General features: G+C 49.0%; 1 protein-coding gene across 1 annotated transcript in view; it reads right to left on the reverse strand.

Annotated features, from left to right (window-relative positions):
- Positions 1 to 247: 247 nt before the first annotated feature.
- Positions 248 to 17154, reverse strand: part of CADM1 (cell adhesion molecule 1) — a 45560-nt gene continuing 28653 nt past the window's right edge. Inside the window, exons 9-13 of the mRNA XM_042034032.1 lie at positions 16282 to 16314; positions 11119 to 11172; positions 9094 to 9174; positions 2599 to 2730; positions 248 to 2406 (exon numbers count right to left, since the gene is read on the reverse strand). Coding sequence (XP_041889966.1) covers positions 2288 to 2406; positions 2599 to 2730; positions 9094 to 9174; positions 11119 to 11172; positions 16282 to 16314 — 419 coding nt within the window. The 3' untranslated portion in view covers positions 248 to 2287. The remainder of the gene's footprint in view (positions 2407 to 2598; positions 2731 to 9093; positions 9175 to 11118; positions 11173 to 16281; positions 16315 to 17154) is intronic.

Here is a 17154-nt window from a genome sequence, read left to right on the forward strand (position 1 = left end):
CATCAGTGACAGATCAATTTTCTCCAAGGCATTACTCCTCAAAGAAAATAATTTAGCAATTTTAAACAAGAAACGTATGAAATCTGCTCCGTATTTTATGCAGCTTCAATACATCAGGTTTAACTCTTTTTGTTCCAGGCAGTGCTGGGTGTTACCTGCTTGGCCCCAGCTCCTCCTGCCCATGTCACCAGTGGAGCTCCAATGGTGGGCTCTGTAACAGCCAGGATAAAGAGTGCAAAACAAGATCTAGTTTTGTAACATTAATTTTTTTTTATTAAGAAGACAGATATTTCATAGTACTTCTTTTCCTTTGTAAAAATGGGATACATGAACCAATACAAAATGTGAATGGGAACAGATGGATATGTATTTTCTTACACTGTAACATCTTCCATGGACACCTTAAAACAGAACTGGCCTAAGGGGAAAAAATAAAAAGGCCGGGTAAATAAAGAACAAGGTTGTTTATCATCAGTTCCGCGTCCTTCATTTGTGATCCTCCTTTAAACAAGGTTGTTCTTTCTTCACGCTTCAAAGTCCTAATGATCTAAAGCTGTACAAAGTAATACTCAACAATACATTTCAACAGTGCACTGTATACTGAAGAAAAAATACATAAACCGATATACAACTAAAATTAATAATTTCCTGTTTTTTCTCCTGTTTTTTATGTGGGTTTTTTATTTCTCCAATGCGTGGGGCCGAAATTTTGCAATCTACCTGAGACGGAAAACACCAATCAAACACATGAACCTGAGACATGTCAACATTGTAAGTCAAAGTTACATCGGTAACACTGCACTACGGTACACTTCCAAACAAGTATGGGCTGCTCAAGGCCAGGATGCCCGTCCCGTGCCGCCGCCGCTGGGCCACGGAGCCCCCGGCTCCAACCTGGCTGCTTCTCATCGCGATGGGGATTGGCAATGGTGCTGAGGGCTCAGAAAAGAGCTGCGCTCGACAAAATCTGCTCAGAAAGAAGGGTGCTTCGTGAGGTTCTGCTTGTGAAGAGGGAAAAGACGGAATACTGCTGGGGAATGGGCCTGTTTGCTGCACCAGGCCACCCTGTTCCCAAAGGAATCCCACATTGTAATGGTTCTGCCAAAAACAACGACTGAGAAACAAACACACGGAAATGCCCCCCCGCAAAACCCCTAAAAAATCCTCAAACCTGACACTAAGATTAATGCTTTCCTTAAATAAATCAGATACATTTGCCACGTAAACACAATAAAAAATTATCGCTCGAAATCCATGATTACTCACCAAAAAAAAGTCAGCATATATAACTTTATACCGTCTTCCCGCTGCGGTTTGCTACCTGTCGCTTACAATTCCGATTGAGCCAGAGTCTCCTGTGCACCTATGGCTTTAGTGGTCATTAGCACGCTCGTTTCAACACGAATTCCCGCGTTTTACTCAGCAGGTAGAAAAAAAAGGCAGTTTTGTTCATCCAGCCGCTCTCCAGGTCTGGCCCCACGCATCAGAGGGGCTTTACCTGCTGCTCCCATGGCTGCCAAGCAGGGAGAGGATGAGGAGAAGCCCCCGCGCCCAGGAGAGCTCTGCCTGCCCAGCAAGGACCCTGCTCCTGCATCCCCACGGCCGAGCAGCGCCTCTGCCGAGCTTCAGCCCATTTCCCAGCCGCCACCATCGAAAGCACCTGAAACAGCCACAAAGGGGGGCTCGGGGGGTGTTATCCAAGCCCTGACGGCAAATGGGGAACGGGACATGGGCACACTGAACTGCAAACTACGCATCTAAAATGTGCTGGTTCTCCTCCGATGAGCTTGAGTTCTGAACGGAAACCGGTGAAGAGAAAAAAGGGGAAACACCTTCAGAGAAACGCACCTACTCCACGGGGTCCCAGCTGGCAACTCCAGAAACAGGAAAGGGGAAACGAAGAGCCACAGAAACCCGAAGGGAATTAACGCACAGAAGCCCCTCTTCTTCCCAGCCTCCCCCCGACCCGAACAAACAGAAATTAAACAAGGCACAGAATCTTCTGCAAATGACTTCACTAAACTAAATCCAAGCTGGACTTGGCCAAAAAAAGAAAACCCAAACGAACTGAGGTGTCGAACAGCAGAGTGTACTTTACGAGGAATATTTTTACACAGCAAATCCCGGACCTTCCCGGCCTCACCGCTCTCCACACATTTCCTTTTTTTTCCTTAAAAAAAAAAGACACAAGCTGGTTGCAACTTCCAAGATCACTGTCTTTGTAGCGTTTAAATAGGGCCAGTAGTAACCGTCCACAGTTGGACACCTCATGGGAACCAAGGCTGCTCTAGATGAAGTACTCTTTCTTTTCCTCGGAGTTGTTTTGTCCCCCCTCTGCGTTGATGATGGCTGTGTCTGCGTCGGCCGCATCATCTGCTCCTTTGGCTTCGTGAGTGAAGTATGTACCTGCAAGGAAAGTGGAGGCTGTGTGACTCTTTGGGGGTCTTGCTGTGGGTGCCAAGGGAGCGACCGACAAAGGAAACAAAACACCACTGGGAGAGAAACTGGGGGGGTCTGTCGCATCAGACATGCCAACACCGTGACTGAGGGGACACACGTGCCTGGCCTTTCATCCTCCAGCTTTGGTCTCTGTCTTACCTTTATGTCTGGCAAAATATCGCCCTAAAATGATGAGCAGGCAAAGCATCGCAAAGACGACGACGGCCACGACGCCACCAACCACGGCATGGTCCACGCTCCGTATGGCCCCTTCCTCACCTGCACGGGAATCTGTTGAGATCAGAAGAGGAATAAGCATTGGGGACTTACTCCGATGCTCTTGGCAGGGTCTGGCTGCAGCTGCTCTCAGGATGGAAAGAGCTGCCCTCAGGCTCTCCAGAGGAGCAGGGGTGAAGCACAGAGCTAACTAGACAGATGAGTTCGGGCAGAGGAGCTTTGTCCGGAGCCGAACTGATCTGGCGGCTTGACTCGCGAGGTGTTTTCCGCTAAAAGCAGCAGCACTATGACTATGCACGTGGGAGACAGCTGGGAGAGGGGAGGAAGGGCACATGGAGTCATTGGTGGGGACCTATTTTGGGAACTTTCCCTACAGTGCTGCCCAGATCTCAGCCTTTCTGGTGGATGGGGCACGAAGAAGAGCAAGAACAATATGGGAATACTAATTGATAGCTCTGAGAAACGTCATTAACGAATGCCCTGTGGAAAACATTTCAACTTCCCAAGACACTCCTTACCCAAAACCCAACCCGCCCAGCACAGAAAATGTGTTTACAACCATCCTCTGCCCCGACTGAACTGGGTTCCACCATGAAGCCCCACCTTTGCTGTTCATTGCAACCCACAAGGACACAACACTCCTGACCCAAACGCTAACACCTACTCCGAGGCCGACAGTGAGCAGTAACTGTACAGTGCCTCTGACTGCTTTACTGCGTTTATTTAACTCCTCATCACACAATTAGTTTCCTTTCAGCAGCGCCTCTCCCTCGGGACGCCGTCACCTGGGAGAGGGATGACTGATGTGGTGGAGGAACAGCTCCGGAATGAACCCCGGATGAGCTATGGCCATGTAAAATGAATGTATAGCAGTGTCAACAATTTTAATTTAAGAACGCAGCTACATCAACCCTCGCTGCAATCCTAATGGCAACTGAGATTTATAACGCAGTAAAAAACAATTATTCTCCTGCTGATTAATACATTAACATTTTGGAATAGAAGCTAAACCATTGTCTCTTTTTTTTAGTGAGTCAAGCACGACACCTCCATTAAAATGATTTACTGGCCATACCTTACAATTTAAGCACAGCAGCAACAGAAACGGTAAAAATCTTTTAACTTTACATGATTTGTGAAGTCATATGTGAAGGATTTACCATTTAAATCTTTCACTACAAGAAGCACATGGCCCATAAATCTGCCCTGCCTGTGCCTGCCTGGACACCTCGGAGAAATGCGTTTTGCCAGGACGACTGAGAGAGCAAATGCAAGTCAATTTTTAAGAAAGATTTATCTCCGTCTCCCTCCAAAGAACAGAGCAAATCTCTGAAGCCTCCACCTCTAATAATATTTGAAGTTTATCGATCAAGCGTACAGATCCGTGACAGCTAAAGGTAATGGGGCTCTTTTGAGCCGAGACCCGATACAAAGCTTTCGAGCAGCAGCTGGGATTTACGCTTTCTATCGATATTTCCAATTCTGCTCCAAGATTAAGGACTGAGGGACCCCAGTAGATAACTCGGGACCAAGAGCACCATAAAGCGCCTTTTAATTAAAACAATTTAAGAAAAAAAGCCCCTTTGAGTAACCTCTGAGAGCAGGAGCCTCAGCGTGGGCAGGGAGATGCTGGGATGAGCTGGGGTGTGGTGAGGGACACTGCAGAGACCCTTCCAGCAGCTTGGCTGATAAAAAAACTGCAGCCAAAAAAGGATTATTCCCCTGCAAACCAAAAGCCTTCACTGTCACATCCCCGAACCCCAAGCCATGGCACTGTGGCAAGAGTGTGCCAAGCAATCCAAAAGCACAGCAAAGGGGGACCTTCTGTCTCATCTCCAGTGGGAACGGACCATGCTGTGATCCCTTCCCAGCATCTGCTGCTGTGGCAACTGCCTGAACATCCCTGCATGCTGATGGGAAAGGTGCCCACAGACACGGCACGCTGTGGGGTGCTGAGCTGACCCCGTGCCCAGGCACAGGATCTGCTGCTTGCCCAGGGTGGCAGCTGGGGAAAACCAGCACCCCGGGAGCTCCTAATCCGACACAGCCTTCCCGCTGCCGCTCCAGCTCGGCTAATCTGGCCTCTGTAAACCTGCTCTCTGCAAAGCAACTGAACTGGCTCATCTGCTGGAGCAGCTGCTTTAGGTACGCTTCACTCCATTTTTTTCTTATTTTTTTTAGAAACTTTGTGCCCAGTTCCGCTCGGCTGCATTCGGAGCAGCCAGCAGCAGCCCAGCCTGGGCGGATGAGTGCCTCGTTGACATCTGGAACAGCTGAGGGGCATAAACGCACTGAGTTACGGCTCTGTAATGTGCTTCCAGCAAGATTTTGCATCAAGAGGCATTTTTTCTTCATCATCATAAATTAAGGTTCTGGAAAGACAAAGGTGTGTGTTCGTGCTGGCGGCAGCAGCCTCCACACCGTCCCACCAGCCCACGGCCGCGGAGACAGGGCTGTGCCAGAGCCTTGTGCCTGACACATCCCTCATGTCTTCCCTTTAATCGGCATCATGCCAAGAGCAGGGAGAGAGGGTTCCCCTGAGAAGGGACTTTGGCTTAAAGCCTTGCCAGGTTTGTTCAGCAGAGTTTGTTAAGCATGAGTTCCTCAACTGGGACGTGCAGGGCCATTTTTCTCAATTGTTTCTCTTCAGGAAGACCCCTGCGAGGTGACAGCCCCAAGTTCACGCTGTTACACGTGGCTAAATACATCTTCAAGCTTACACACAGCCTAAAACATTCTCCTGCAGGATCTCCTCTCCTTGCCTCCAGCACCTCATCAAACCCCGTATGCTCCAGCAGCATGACCCAGCACCAAGAGCTCTGCCTGCTGGCCCAGCAAAGCCCGACTCCACTGCCAGCGATTCCGACACTGCTCCCAGCAAACCTGCCTGTGTGCCACCAGCCCCTCCACATCCTGTCCCTCGCTATTTCTTTGGTAATTAACAAAGTGTCAGGTCTATAGAACAAAGACTAATTCCCCAAAGCCAAGGAGAGACTTGACCTTAACAACCGAAATCTGCTTTAAATGCTGTCTCCAATTCACCCAAGCTATTCCTGCCTCCTATCTCTGATTAAACCAGAAATCACAACTTTATTGCTGAAGAGGGAACAGTCAAGATGGCAGGAACTGACAAAATGCCACATTATTTGCTAATCCTAATATGTTATTCTTCCTCAAGATTTGCTTTTCTCAGCACCAATTCAATTACAGATGCTACAAATCCTTCTGACATTTAATTCCCTCTTGTCAGGGCGCAGTAAATGTATACATGCAGAGCTTTCCCGTTAGGATGTTAATATATATTGGAGCAAGCTGGATCCTGGCCTCTCCAGCGAATCATCAGGAATTTTCCTATTAGGGGTTTTGTTTTGGGTTTGCTTGCGAGTTTTTGTGGGTGGGGCAGAAGGAGGGAGGGAAGGGCAGGGAAGGAAGACATCACAGCATGTTGTCACCAACATGCCCCCTCAGGGCTACTCTGCAGCTACAGTGCACCTTGGCTGAACCGTTTTTGTGTCGATGCTTTGCTTGGCACCAAAGCACCTTAAAGGAAAACTGCATCAGCAATGGTACAATCCACTTGCCAGAGATGAACTCATGCAGGAAAAAAATCCATTTTTCTTTCCAAGTGCTGTGCTGTTCCCCAAGGGATTGGCACGGCTGCACCCCACCACAGGGGATGCCAGGGTTTCATGGGATGCCGCACTGGGTCCATCTGCCCACGGTGCAGATCACTGCACAGCAGCAGGAACGCTCCAGAGCCTCTTCTAGGGTGGCCAGGAAGAGACTTAGGCTGCTTTAAACTTATTTTTGCTGATTATTTTAACCAATTGCTCACGTAATCAACAAAATAGTGATTACACTGCTGGAATGGGAACCCTGAAGTTTTCCTTTAAACAGAAAGTGCGGATCAGCAAACAGCACACAGACAGGAGAGAAAGGAGTTTGGGACTGGTTGCTACTCATCACAGAACTAAGGAACTAATTCCAAAGGTCAGGAGCAGTATGGGGCAGACGCTGAGCTAGGGATTGTCCATCTAAGTACTGATAACCATCATCTGTGATTCACACCTGCAGGTTCTCAGCTATGGGGGTTTTGGGAGAGACTCTCTTTAAAAGTACATATATTAATGATCTCCAGGTTTCCAACATTTCTGCCAATATAAGTGCTAAAACCAACTTTCTGTGGGCTCTCAAGAAAAATGTTGGTGATGGTAAGAGCAGCACCCTGACAGTGTGGGTCAGCGCTTACACCGAGGTTTAGCAGAGGGAAGACTTTTCTGCTCCCAGCTTCTCAATGAAAAGGTTCCACTCAGTTCCATTTTAATGAGGCTTTAAATATAGATATATCTATGAATATTCCACTCTTTTTGTCGTCGGCAGCAGCATCTCAAGACTAAAAGCAAGACTGAGTTGGACCGGGCTGCCTGTATTTAAATCTCCTTTCTACCCACGCTAACAGCTTCAGACCTATTTGGGTCAAACCACTTCATGTTTACCTTCAGTGCTCCCCATGCTCTCAGCAGCGGGTCCCGCGAGGCTCGAAACGGCGGCTTTGGGCTCACCTTGGTGACGGGAGCCCTCTGCACACACGAGCATCCTCGAGTGCCCGGAGGCAGCAGCTCCTTCCAGTGACCTCCTGCAGCCAGGACCAGCCAGCCCCCACCTCTCCACCGCCGCTGGCACCGCTCCTGACATTACTGCTGCTGCCAACAGCTCCTTCCCTGTGCTCCAGCACCCTCTCCAGCTGATTACGGCTCTCCCTTGGCTCAGTGCCAGAGGTGCAGAGCAAAGGCAGCACTGGGAGATGCAGCCTGTCCTGATGGGATGATGTGGGAAAGCCCAGGTTTTATGGAACCCTGCTGTGTGGTGCTCCCGTCTCCCGTCCTTCCTCCTCACCTCCCTCCGGCTTCACACTCTGCATAGCCCAACATTCTGGGGTATCTCTGGACAGCCCTGACCCTCCTCTATGAGCATTTCTGCTGTAAAAGCAGAGAACAGAGGGAGATTTTTATGAAAATGTAGTTTAGACATTAATTTTGGCATATTGGATTTAATGCTGCACTTACACAAAAAATTTGCCTTTTATTTCTGGGTGAAAATGATTGTCAAGCTCCTGACATTGGACAGTGTGGGCTAAACTTGTGTGTAATCATGAGCAAGCTTATACACACTGACCCCACTGACAGCTCCTGAGCTTCCCAGATGTGCAGGTAACATCTGCGTCACAGCAGGAAAAAGGAAACCTATGCCAACGGCTTTGAAGAATTCCTAAACAAGTGATCTCTTCTAAATCTGGTTATAGTTCAGTTTATTAAATGATTATCACATCAGCACACCTGAAGATCCCACAGGTCATGATTTGGGCACTAATGGCCTTAAGTCACTTGAGCACTCCTGAAAACCTTGTGAGCCAATTATTCTTTTCCCTGGAGGTAAGAAACATCAGGATTGCACTGACACCTCCCAACTGAATCTGGGGTCAATTCTTTTGCGGAATGAAGTTTTTGAAATGATGGAGCAACACTAGAGGTTGGACTTGGCAGGGGGTGCTGGTGGAAGAACAGGCTGCCATTATTCCATGAACACTATAAACCACTTAGCCACAACGTGGGAGGACAGAAATCACTGCCTATGACAGGATGAGCAATAATGTTATTCATTCCCCCCGCGTGGCGTGGAGCAGGCTACCCCTCCTCAAATTTATTGAGGGGCTGTTAAACAGCAGTGTTAACCTGCCTGTCGTATCGTAATTGAATTTGGTCTAATTTAAACCAGAGAAATTTGAGGAGTTCATCCTTCTTCAATCAATAAGCTCCCCTTCAGCGACCCATTTCAAGATTGCTTCATAAAAAATAACGCGCTTTCTTTGAATAAATGTGCTCACCCCGGCAGAGCTCAGAGCTGAGCAGCTGCTCCCACTGACTCCTCTCTGGAGAAGGGAGCCCTGCTCGCAGCCGATGGCCATTGATCCACCTGCACCCCCTCCACAAAGGTGCTGATCGAGCTGCGGTCAGGGAACCTGGCCCGATGCGGAGGCTGCGCGGAGCCATCGTGACCATTCCCTGTTTTACAGGAGGTGCTGACGCTCTGGAGCAGAGCCAGGAGAGCTCAGGGAGTGCTGGGGCAGGTCCCCAGAGCGCGGTGCTCGGAGCCCGTGGCAGTGTCTATTCGTGTGCACCTGCGTGCACAGGTGCGCACAACACACACGCACTCAGGGCTTGCCCTCGCGATTCCTGGTGCTGCAGGAATCCTGCCTGTCGGTCTGCGCCGGGCTGGAATGAGGAACTGAGAGCTGCGAGGCCAGCCCTCTCCGCACCCTAAGGGCTCAGGATGTGAGGAACAAGAGGAGGATTGCGAGAGGCACGGACACACAGAACTCGGCCGGGAAGAGCGAGGATGGCTCTGGACTCAGGCTACCTGGGCGGAAGGCAAGGGAGGCATTACTTAATTGCACGGTCGGCAGAGCCTCGGTTGAAGCTGTGGGCGGGACAGGTGTACCTGGAAGGAACAGCACACTGAGCAAACACGGCAGCAGCCCCCACGCCCGCCACGCTATGGTCCCCGTGGGGGTGGGCACATGCCCTGCATCCCTCAGGGTGGTGCCCAGGGCTCCCAGCACCCACTCCTGCCGGAGCGGAGAGCAGTGTTCCCGACAGAGAGCTCAACTCCAGCACTCACCTGGGACCACCCATCTGAGAGCCCCAGTGTGCTGACCCCGGGCCAAAAATGCGACCTGGTTTCAGTTTCCTGACATTCTAAACAGAGGCTATGGGGCAGAGGCCGCTCTGTTTGTAGAAGAGAAGGGCCTGGGGCTTTCTCTCTAGTGCCTCCTCCATACCTGACCCAGTAAGATCCTGACCACTCCTGACCAGGAATGATCACCCTTTGGGCAGGCAGGAGTAATCTAAAGAGCAACAAGCAAAAGTTTGAAACTCTTAGGAAAAAAATCAGTAGTCAAACCAGATGCTCCAAAATGGGTGTCTGGAAGCACACGATAGGTGCTCGCTGTGGGCAGCGGCTCTGCCTGCACTGTGCTCTGTAAAGGCAGGGGAAATTTTGGCTTCCATTCCAGATTCAGAAAAAAGACTACACTGAGCTATGTGCCCCGGGAAATGTGTGAGCCCCTCTGGGCAGCACAGGCTGGGGAGCAGACACCCATTCTGGGCAATTCCTTTAAGGAATTTTTTCCTATTCTTCTCTTCATTCACCAAAAAGTGTATTTTTCCTTAAAAAATAGAATTTCAAAAAGTAGAACTTATCAGAGCAGAACAATTTTCCCCATCCACTCAGGGATGTTCACCAGAGCCCTGGTGCATCTTACCTATGGGATCTGTCCCAGGCCTGCAATAGTAATTGTTAGCATCACTCAGTGTTAGAACACATCCGGAATGAATCCATCATTTCTGACCTCTTGGCCAAAGCACACCTGTAGTGGCATATGGGATGGGATGTTCCCGATTTGATCGGGTGAGACGGAACTGTTTGACAGAATAAGATGACGACTCAGGGGTTTTTTGGGGTATTTTTTTGCTCCATGCTGAACCCCTGACAGAACAGCACTGGGTTCCAACCCCCCTGGGCTGGGCTCTTCCCAGGGGGCCAAATGGCTGCTCTGGCCCTGTGGCCAGGATCGCGCACCCTGTGTTGGAGTGGCCGCATGCAGCAACAGAGCCCGGCAGGTACCAGGGGTCTGCAGGGATGCTCTGCAAGTGGGAGCAAAAAAAAAAAAAAGGGAGGATTTCAATAGGAAAACATGAAGAACAGAGATTTAGGTTTGTACCACTGGTACAGACCCTGTTCTGAATGCACCCAACTGCACCCACTGAAGATGTTGTTATGCTTTAATCTCAATTGCTGCTAATTGGCAAGGACCAGCCAAGAGGATGCATTTATACCCCTTTCAGTCCAGTGTGGATAAAAACAGGCTCAAACCATTTACTTGGTTTGGCCTCACTGATGAAACAATCACCTCCTTTTTGCCCCCAAACTGATGTTGGTATGATGAGGAATCCCCAAGCAGCCAAGGGTTAGTGCTGGCCGCCTGTTTTAAGGGGGGTTTCACACAACACGGCAGAGTCAAGTGCTTTACAAACAAAGATTCAACTCAACCGGTCTCCAAATCAGCGTTCAAAAAATTCCAGCCAGGAGGGAACCACAGTGGTTGGCCTCGGTGCCCTGCACCTCCTGCCCCATGTCTGAGGACGCCACACAGAAATGGGTGCCAAAACAACAACCAAAAAAAAAAAAAAAAAAAAAAAAAAAAAAAGAAAAAAAGGAGGAAAACCCCAACAGAAAGGAGCGCACTTCCAAGCTGCGAGAGCGTGGGGGGAATGGCTGTGCCATAGCGACTGCACAATGCAACATGGCCAAGATGCAGGAATCAGAGTGGAACCAGTGTCTAGCGAAGGGAGAGCAGCGGGTTACCTACGGACTAGCCCTTACCTGAGAGATCCCCATAGTCCAGCTCCTCGGCCGAATTGGGCAACTGAGTAAAGCCTTACAAGTAAAAACAAACTCATTTTTCTCTGTGTTTCTCAAGCGACAAAAAACAACACACTTAAGAACTGAGGATGAATTTCTTGGGGGGAGGGGGGGAAGAGAATGCATCAATCACTTGGCACCGTCTGGCGGTGTGGGCAGAGCCATCGTGTGACACAAGTGCAATCGTGGCCTTTATTACAGACAGAAACGTTCCTCGCTCTACACTGTTGGCACACGAAACATGGCATTGAGACCACTCATAACAGCATGCAGAGCCCCCCAAACTCTGCCATTCAGCTGTCACGGGGACAATTTCCCAATTTAGTCCAGGCTGATTTTGGTCCTGCATACATAGAGCAATGGAAAACTTGCTTCCAGTTTTGCACCCAATCCAATTATTTTGGTCATGGTGACAAGTCTGGACATTTATCGATGAGAGAATACGAATATTGCACAGTGCATGTCATGGCCTGTTTGCAGCTGCGGGCTGTGTTGTCCACCAAACCATTGGACAAACCGGCTTTTTTTCATTTGCCCAAACGTGATGGATTTATGGGAAAAGCATCTGTCCCCAAAGCTATAAAGCAATCAGGGAGGCACATGGTCGTGGCCACCACAGGCAGCCAGCGCTGCCTGTGAGGGCATTAGTGCTGCTTGGTTTGGGAATTTGAGGAAATGCTGGGGTCTGCAGGCAGAGCATCCCCATGGGTGGCCATCCTGGCACCAGTGACAGGGCAAACCAGTGCCGGGAGGCCACCCAGACTTACTGAAATGTGGGGTGGGGCAATGTTACCCTGTGGGCTGGGACTTCCACGACTCACTCTTGCCGCTGGCCACTAAAAGCAAATGCATAAAGCGAAGAAAAAAAATTCCCATGAAGAGATCCCGCATCCCTGGGCACTGGGGAACCTGGGATCGTCAGCTCACAGACTGCCACCAGTGCTGACTGTTAAATAGCCAAGCTGTGAGTGCAGTATGGTCAATGTGCAGACTGGCCCCACTGCAGAGCAGCAATATGTATATTTATAAATACACACTGCTCTTTAAAGATCAAACTCATTTTCAGTGACTGGTTTTTAAATACATCAAATCACTAGGAAGCTATGTTGGAATTACCTCCTGAAGTGGGAAGTCATTTAGATTAATAGCAGGAAATTTGCTTGTGTGCCACTCTTGGGTTTCAGGGAGCCCTTTTCAGGTTTTCAGGAGCCTTTTTCCTATAAATGATCTATAAATACAACAGTTGACTCACAGAAGCACTGGACATACAGAGCTGTACTTGGCAGAGGAGCCCTTCAACTTTTCTTTCTCCAAAATTGCTTCTGTAGAGTTCCCTTTAAAGGAACTACATTTTATCACTGATGAAAAAGGGCAATGTTACATTTTTTATGAAGCAAAAAAAATCCTTTTCAGAATAAAATTTGCAACAATTCCACAATTCCGCTTCTCCCTGCACTTGGGACACTACTTCTTGATTCTTCTCATTAAACTTCCATATTGGCTACTAAAGCCCCTTCTTCTCACTACTGAGGGGATGAACTCAAAGTCTGCCACTACTCCTGTTAGAGAAATGAAAGGGAACTTTTCGCTCTGCTCCATTTCCCTGGAAATGATAAACTCTCGGCAGGCACAGCCGGCACGGCGAGCGCATCCTGCAGCTCAGCCAGGTGCCCATGTGAGGACCAGGCACCCTGGCTATATTTAGGTTTCTATGGGCTCCTACACTACATCCAGTTTTAAGGAAAAGCCAATTTCTCTCCCATCTCAGGCTCTAAATAAGCAATTAGGGATTCCGTTTCATGGCGTGCGTGGCGGCGCTGCACAGAGCCGCAGCGTGCGCAGACAGCGCTGTGATGTTTTATTCAACCGCCCCAAGGACGGGAGCTCTAAAATGCATTGAGGAACAGATTCACTATTAGCTGCACTTTTAAGTAGGGCATTTCCAAGAGGGAAGGAGGCAGTCGGACTGGCAGAGATGCTTGATGATGGCAATGCAGAAAGCTCTGAGGCTTTTTCTGTGGCACCTGGTGAGGTGTACAGCACTCTGGGGTGAGCAGGCTTTCACTTCAGCCAAGCAAAACTCATTTTCAGGGACTGAGCACTATCAGAAAAAGGAACAAGAGCGTAGCACAATAGTGTTACCTGTTCTTGGACCAAACCTGCTAAGGCCACAATTAAAAACCCACATGGGCTTTCAGGGAAGAATTTCCAGCCTGTAAAATGATTTACCTGCTGCATAATGGGCCAAGTATTTTCTTATCACTCTTCATTTGTGATTGGGATGTTTTCCTTATTTTAACCTTCACTCCAGGCTTCCTGCTTTGCCAGCTTCAGAGGAGGCTTTTTCACCCTACCTTTCCATGACAATGAGCAGAAATGCTGCCTGTGCTGAGGCAGCATTGCCTGGTTCTTGCCTCGCCGGGGGAGTGGGGAGCAGCCCTGAGCCCCCATTGCTGGGTGGACGGATGGACGGACAGGGACGCAAGCACAATGCCCTGCGTGGGCAACGCCCGCATCCTGGGGAATCACTCTGAGCTCTTGAAGCTCTCTGCTTAGAACCGGGTAAGGGCAGAATTTGGAAAAAACTGGACACAAGGTCAGTGTGTCCAAGGTCATGGCTGCTTAGAGATGTCCTGCTTGCGTAGGGGGCAAACGTGAGCCGGGCATCTCACCTGAGGGGCTCCACAAAGGCCAGCACCGCATGAGGGCCGAGCTCTCTGGCCACCGAGCAGCAACAGGGGCCAGGTCATTAAAAACTGGCACATTGATTTTGGTGGGGACAGGGGCAGGGGAAGAAAATTGAAAAGGCCTGGCAGAAAAAGGGCTTTCTCCCCAGACTGAGTGGCGCAGACACTCCAGGTTGTTACTCTCCCGGCTCCACCAAGTTCTGCCCGTATTCCAGCTCAAACAGTGGGACCTGCGATGTCAGCCCCACAGGCACCCTGACCCCATGGGGGCACACCGAGAGGGAGGAGGGCTGAAGCTGGGAAACCCCGGCTTCGTGGGGTGCAGCGGAAGCACAAGCCTTCCTGCCGGCCATGACCATGCTGTTATTGGAGCTCTGGCAATGAACAGTGCAGAGAAAGGAGAAAGTGCATCAGAAAACTCACAGTTAAGCTCTCATTTTTCAACAAAAGAGTTAACAACATTCGTGCGTTAGGTCACTCATGCATCGCTGCCGTCAACTCCATTCCGTGAGGAAACGGGAATGGCAGGGCCTTGGCTGCTGCTGGGACATGCACACACATACAGGACTCCTTCCCCCCAGTCCTCTAGGATACACTCCAAAACTTTAAATGGCTCAAAACCCTCTTTCCCCGATTGAAGCATTGTGCTGGCTATACACTGGCCTTACGTTCAATTTTCTTTGCTAGCAAGCTCTTTTTGGGTTGGTTTTTGGTTTTGGTTTTTTTTTTTGGTTGGTTGGTTGATTTTCTTTTTTCTTCCCCCAATTCATTTTAAATCGTTTTTGGAGAAAATCCATTTGGCTGTATTCATGCCCATGCATTTCTAGTCATTCACAGACATGCTCACTCCCATCGGACATCGGAAAGAACAAATGGCCAACATACAGAAACACCTGGTATACTCCATACACACTCCAGCAACACAAGCTTGGAAAGAAATCCAGAGTCTTCACGGGAAAAGCACCCCACAAGGGCAAGCACGGGGGAATTTGGGACAAACTGGCTGGTTTTAAGGCAGGAAAGTTTGTGGCAGCTCGTTTGACTGGGATAGGTTGTCATTTCAGCTGGCTACCTCCCTGGCAGCGATCTTCCCCACAAAGAGGGTAAGCCCTCGAGTTAAAAACAGGCTTTTTATGGCTTTCCCAGAACAAAGAAAGAGGAGGAAAGACATCAGGAATTGCTTAAAAAAAGGGGATAAGGGCTCACCATCGAGCATCTGCCCAGCTTGTCCTCATTGCAGAGACTAAGACATGCCTACATTGAGCCTTTCCTGATGCAGAGACACCTAGAAAGGATGCTGGGAGTTGTGCTATCATCAAGGCTACCTGATCTTTAGGGATCAACATCCAGCCACGAACACGTAGCTACAAAATCAGCAACGTTGGCTCTTGACATTTAACACACACAGGGAGATCGTCACACAGACAAAACACAAGTGTGCCCGAAGATTTCCTATCTTTATGCCAAGTGGGAAAATGCATCCAAGTAGGTAAGCGATTTGGGATAAGAAGTGCAAGCCCCTTCACTTGATATGGGACATTGCTACTGAATGATTGCCCCACTCAGTCCTGCCTCTGACCTCGTCCAAGCAACACCTCAAGGGGAACAGGCGGGAGAACAGGGTGCTGTGTGCTAGGGATTTCTGTCAGTAAAACAATCAGTCAGTTTATCAGAGTTAGAAGAAACTAGAACAGCGAAGTCCAACATGGATTAGCTGTAATTAAAAATTGTCAGAGGTTTCGGTTCTTCAGCTGAAAAGTAAGCTTGTGCCAAAAAATGGGATGCTCAACTTCCAGCCTGCAGCGCGTACGTAGGCTCGCCGGGGAACGGAGGAAGCTCAGGAAGCTGTCAAGCTGTTAGCTAGACTGCCTCGAGCAGACGAGAAGGGTTACTTTGCTAGACTGCTATGCTGAGACGAAAGTGTTGCTATTTGTTTTCCCAATCTCCTTCTGCAGTGTAATAACGCAAACTTCCCTGCCGACCTTGGAGGCGAGCGCTCCTCTGTGGAGCATCCCAGAATCCCCGGTGCTGCCCTATGCCAGCAGACCTGCTGGATGCCCTGTCTTAAAAACTAACTCAAAATGCAAGAAAAATGCTCAAAAAAAAATTTTTTTTAAACTTAATTCTTTTTCATGTGTGAAGTGACTCTCAAGTCAATGGATGGAGAATCACTTGGCATCGCTTGGACCTGGATGCCACTTCCATGGGGCTTGGGCTTGCCTGGCACCAGGATGATCAGCTGGGGAGCTCTCAGCAGAAATGACAAGAGCAGACAGACTTTCCGACCTTAGAACCCATGTTGCATTTATGAGATGAGTCCACCTGAAACACAGTTCTCCCTTGAAGACTCCAGTTCCCTTTTTGGCTTCCCCTTCCCAGGCTTGTCTTGCCACTCAGCAGCGCTGAGAAATAAGATAAACAGGAATGTGATACCAACCGTGAACTGCCGGTTCTGTCGTCGCCGTTGTGTCTACACACGGGAACAGAGGATTGGAGGAAGGGAAGAAACAGGAGGAACAGCATGCAAAAAAAGGGAAAATGGAAAAAATGGAACAGATAATATATGAGCAAGCTTTCAAAGAACATTGCGTGACAAGCAATAATAAAATGAAAGGCAAAAAGCATTTGAAGTGAGTTGCACTGTTTAGAAGACATGCCTCCAGTTCAAAAGCTATGAGCCTGAGGAAAACAGTAAATTTTTCTCTTTTTCCAGGACCTTGCCAGAACAATTACTGGTGGTTGCAAAGTCAGGGGAACAGGAGACAGGAGGGAACACCGACACCAATGGTTTGGTTGGTGGGGACAAAACAGAAGCTCCAGAGCAGGCTGAGGAGCTGAGGCTCAGCACGTCGCTGTTACACACTCAAACACTGCCCTCACCAGAGCACCCATGGCCAGGGAACAGTCTGCTCCTGCCTCTCCTCCAGCTTCCCAGCCACCACCTGCATGAGGAATCATTTTTTTCAGCATAAAATATGTTCTAGAACTGGTAACTGTCGACAAACATTACCAGTCCCTCTGCTGCAGCAGGTACCTGGTTGAACAGCTATGGGTAATTAAAATATCCTGGATGGTTTTTTGCTGGTTAGTGTGAAGCTGAGTCTACTCCATATGGCCTACATCCCACTGGAAATTTCTTGGGGGGTGCTGCCTTGCCAACGGAGAGATGCTTTGTCTCTTCCACGTGTTTTCAACAGGCAGTTTAAAAGAGTGACCCAAATCTGAAGGCTTTTTCTGACAGTTATTTCCCCACACCAATAGGTTTAAACCAAATGTAACCACATTACCCGAATTTCCTGGCTTATTTAGT

The sequence above is a fragment of the Corvus kubaryi genome, unplaced genomic scaffold, assembly GCF_017639235.1.
Source record: "Corvus kubaryi isolate FWS band 111438036 unplaced genomic scaffold, C.kubaryi_AGA036_p1.0 37367, whole genome shotgun sequence".
NCBI classification, from domain to species: domain Eukaryota; kingdom Metazoa; phylum Chordata; class Aves; order Passeriformes; family Corvidae; genus Corvus; species Corvus kubaryi.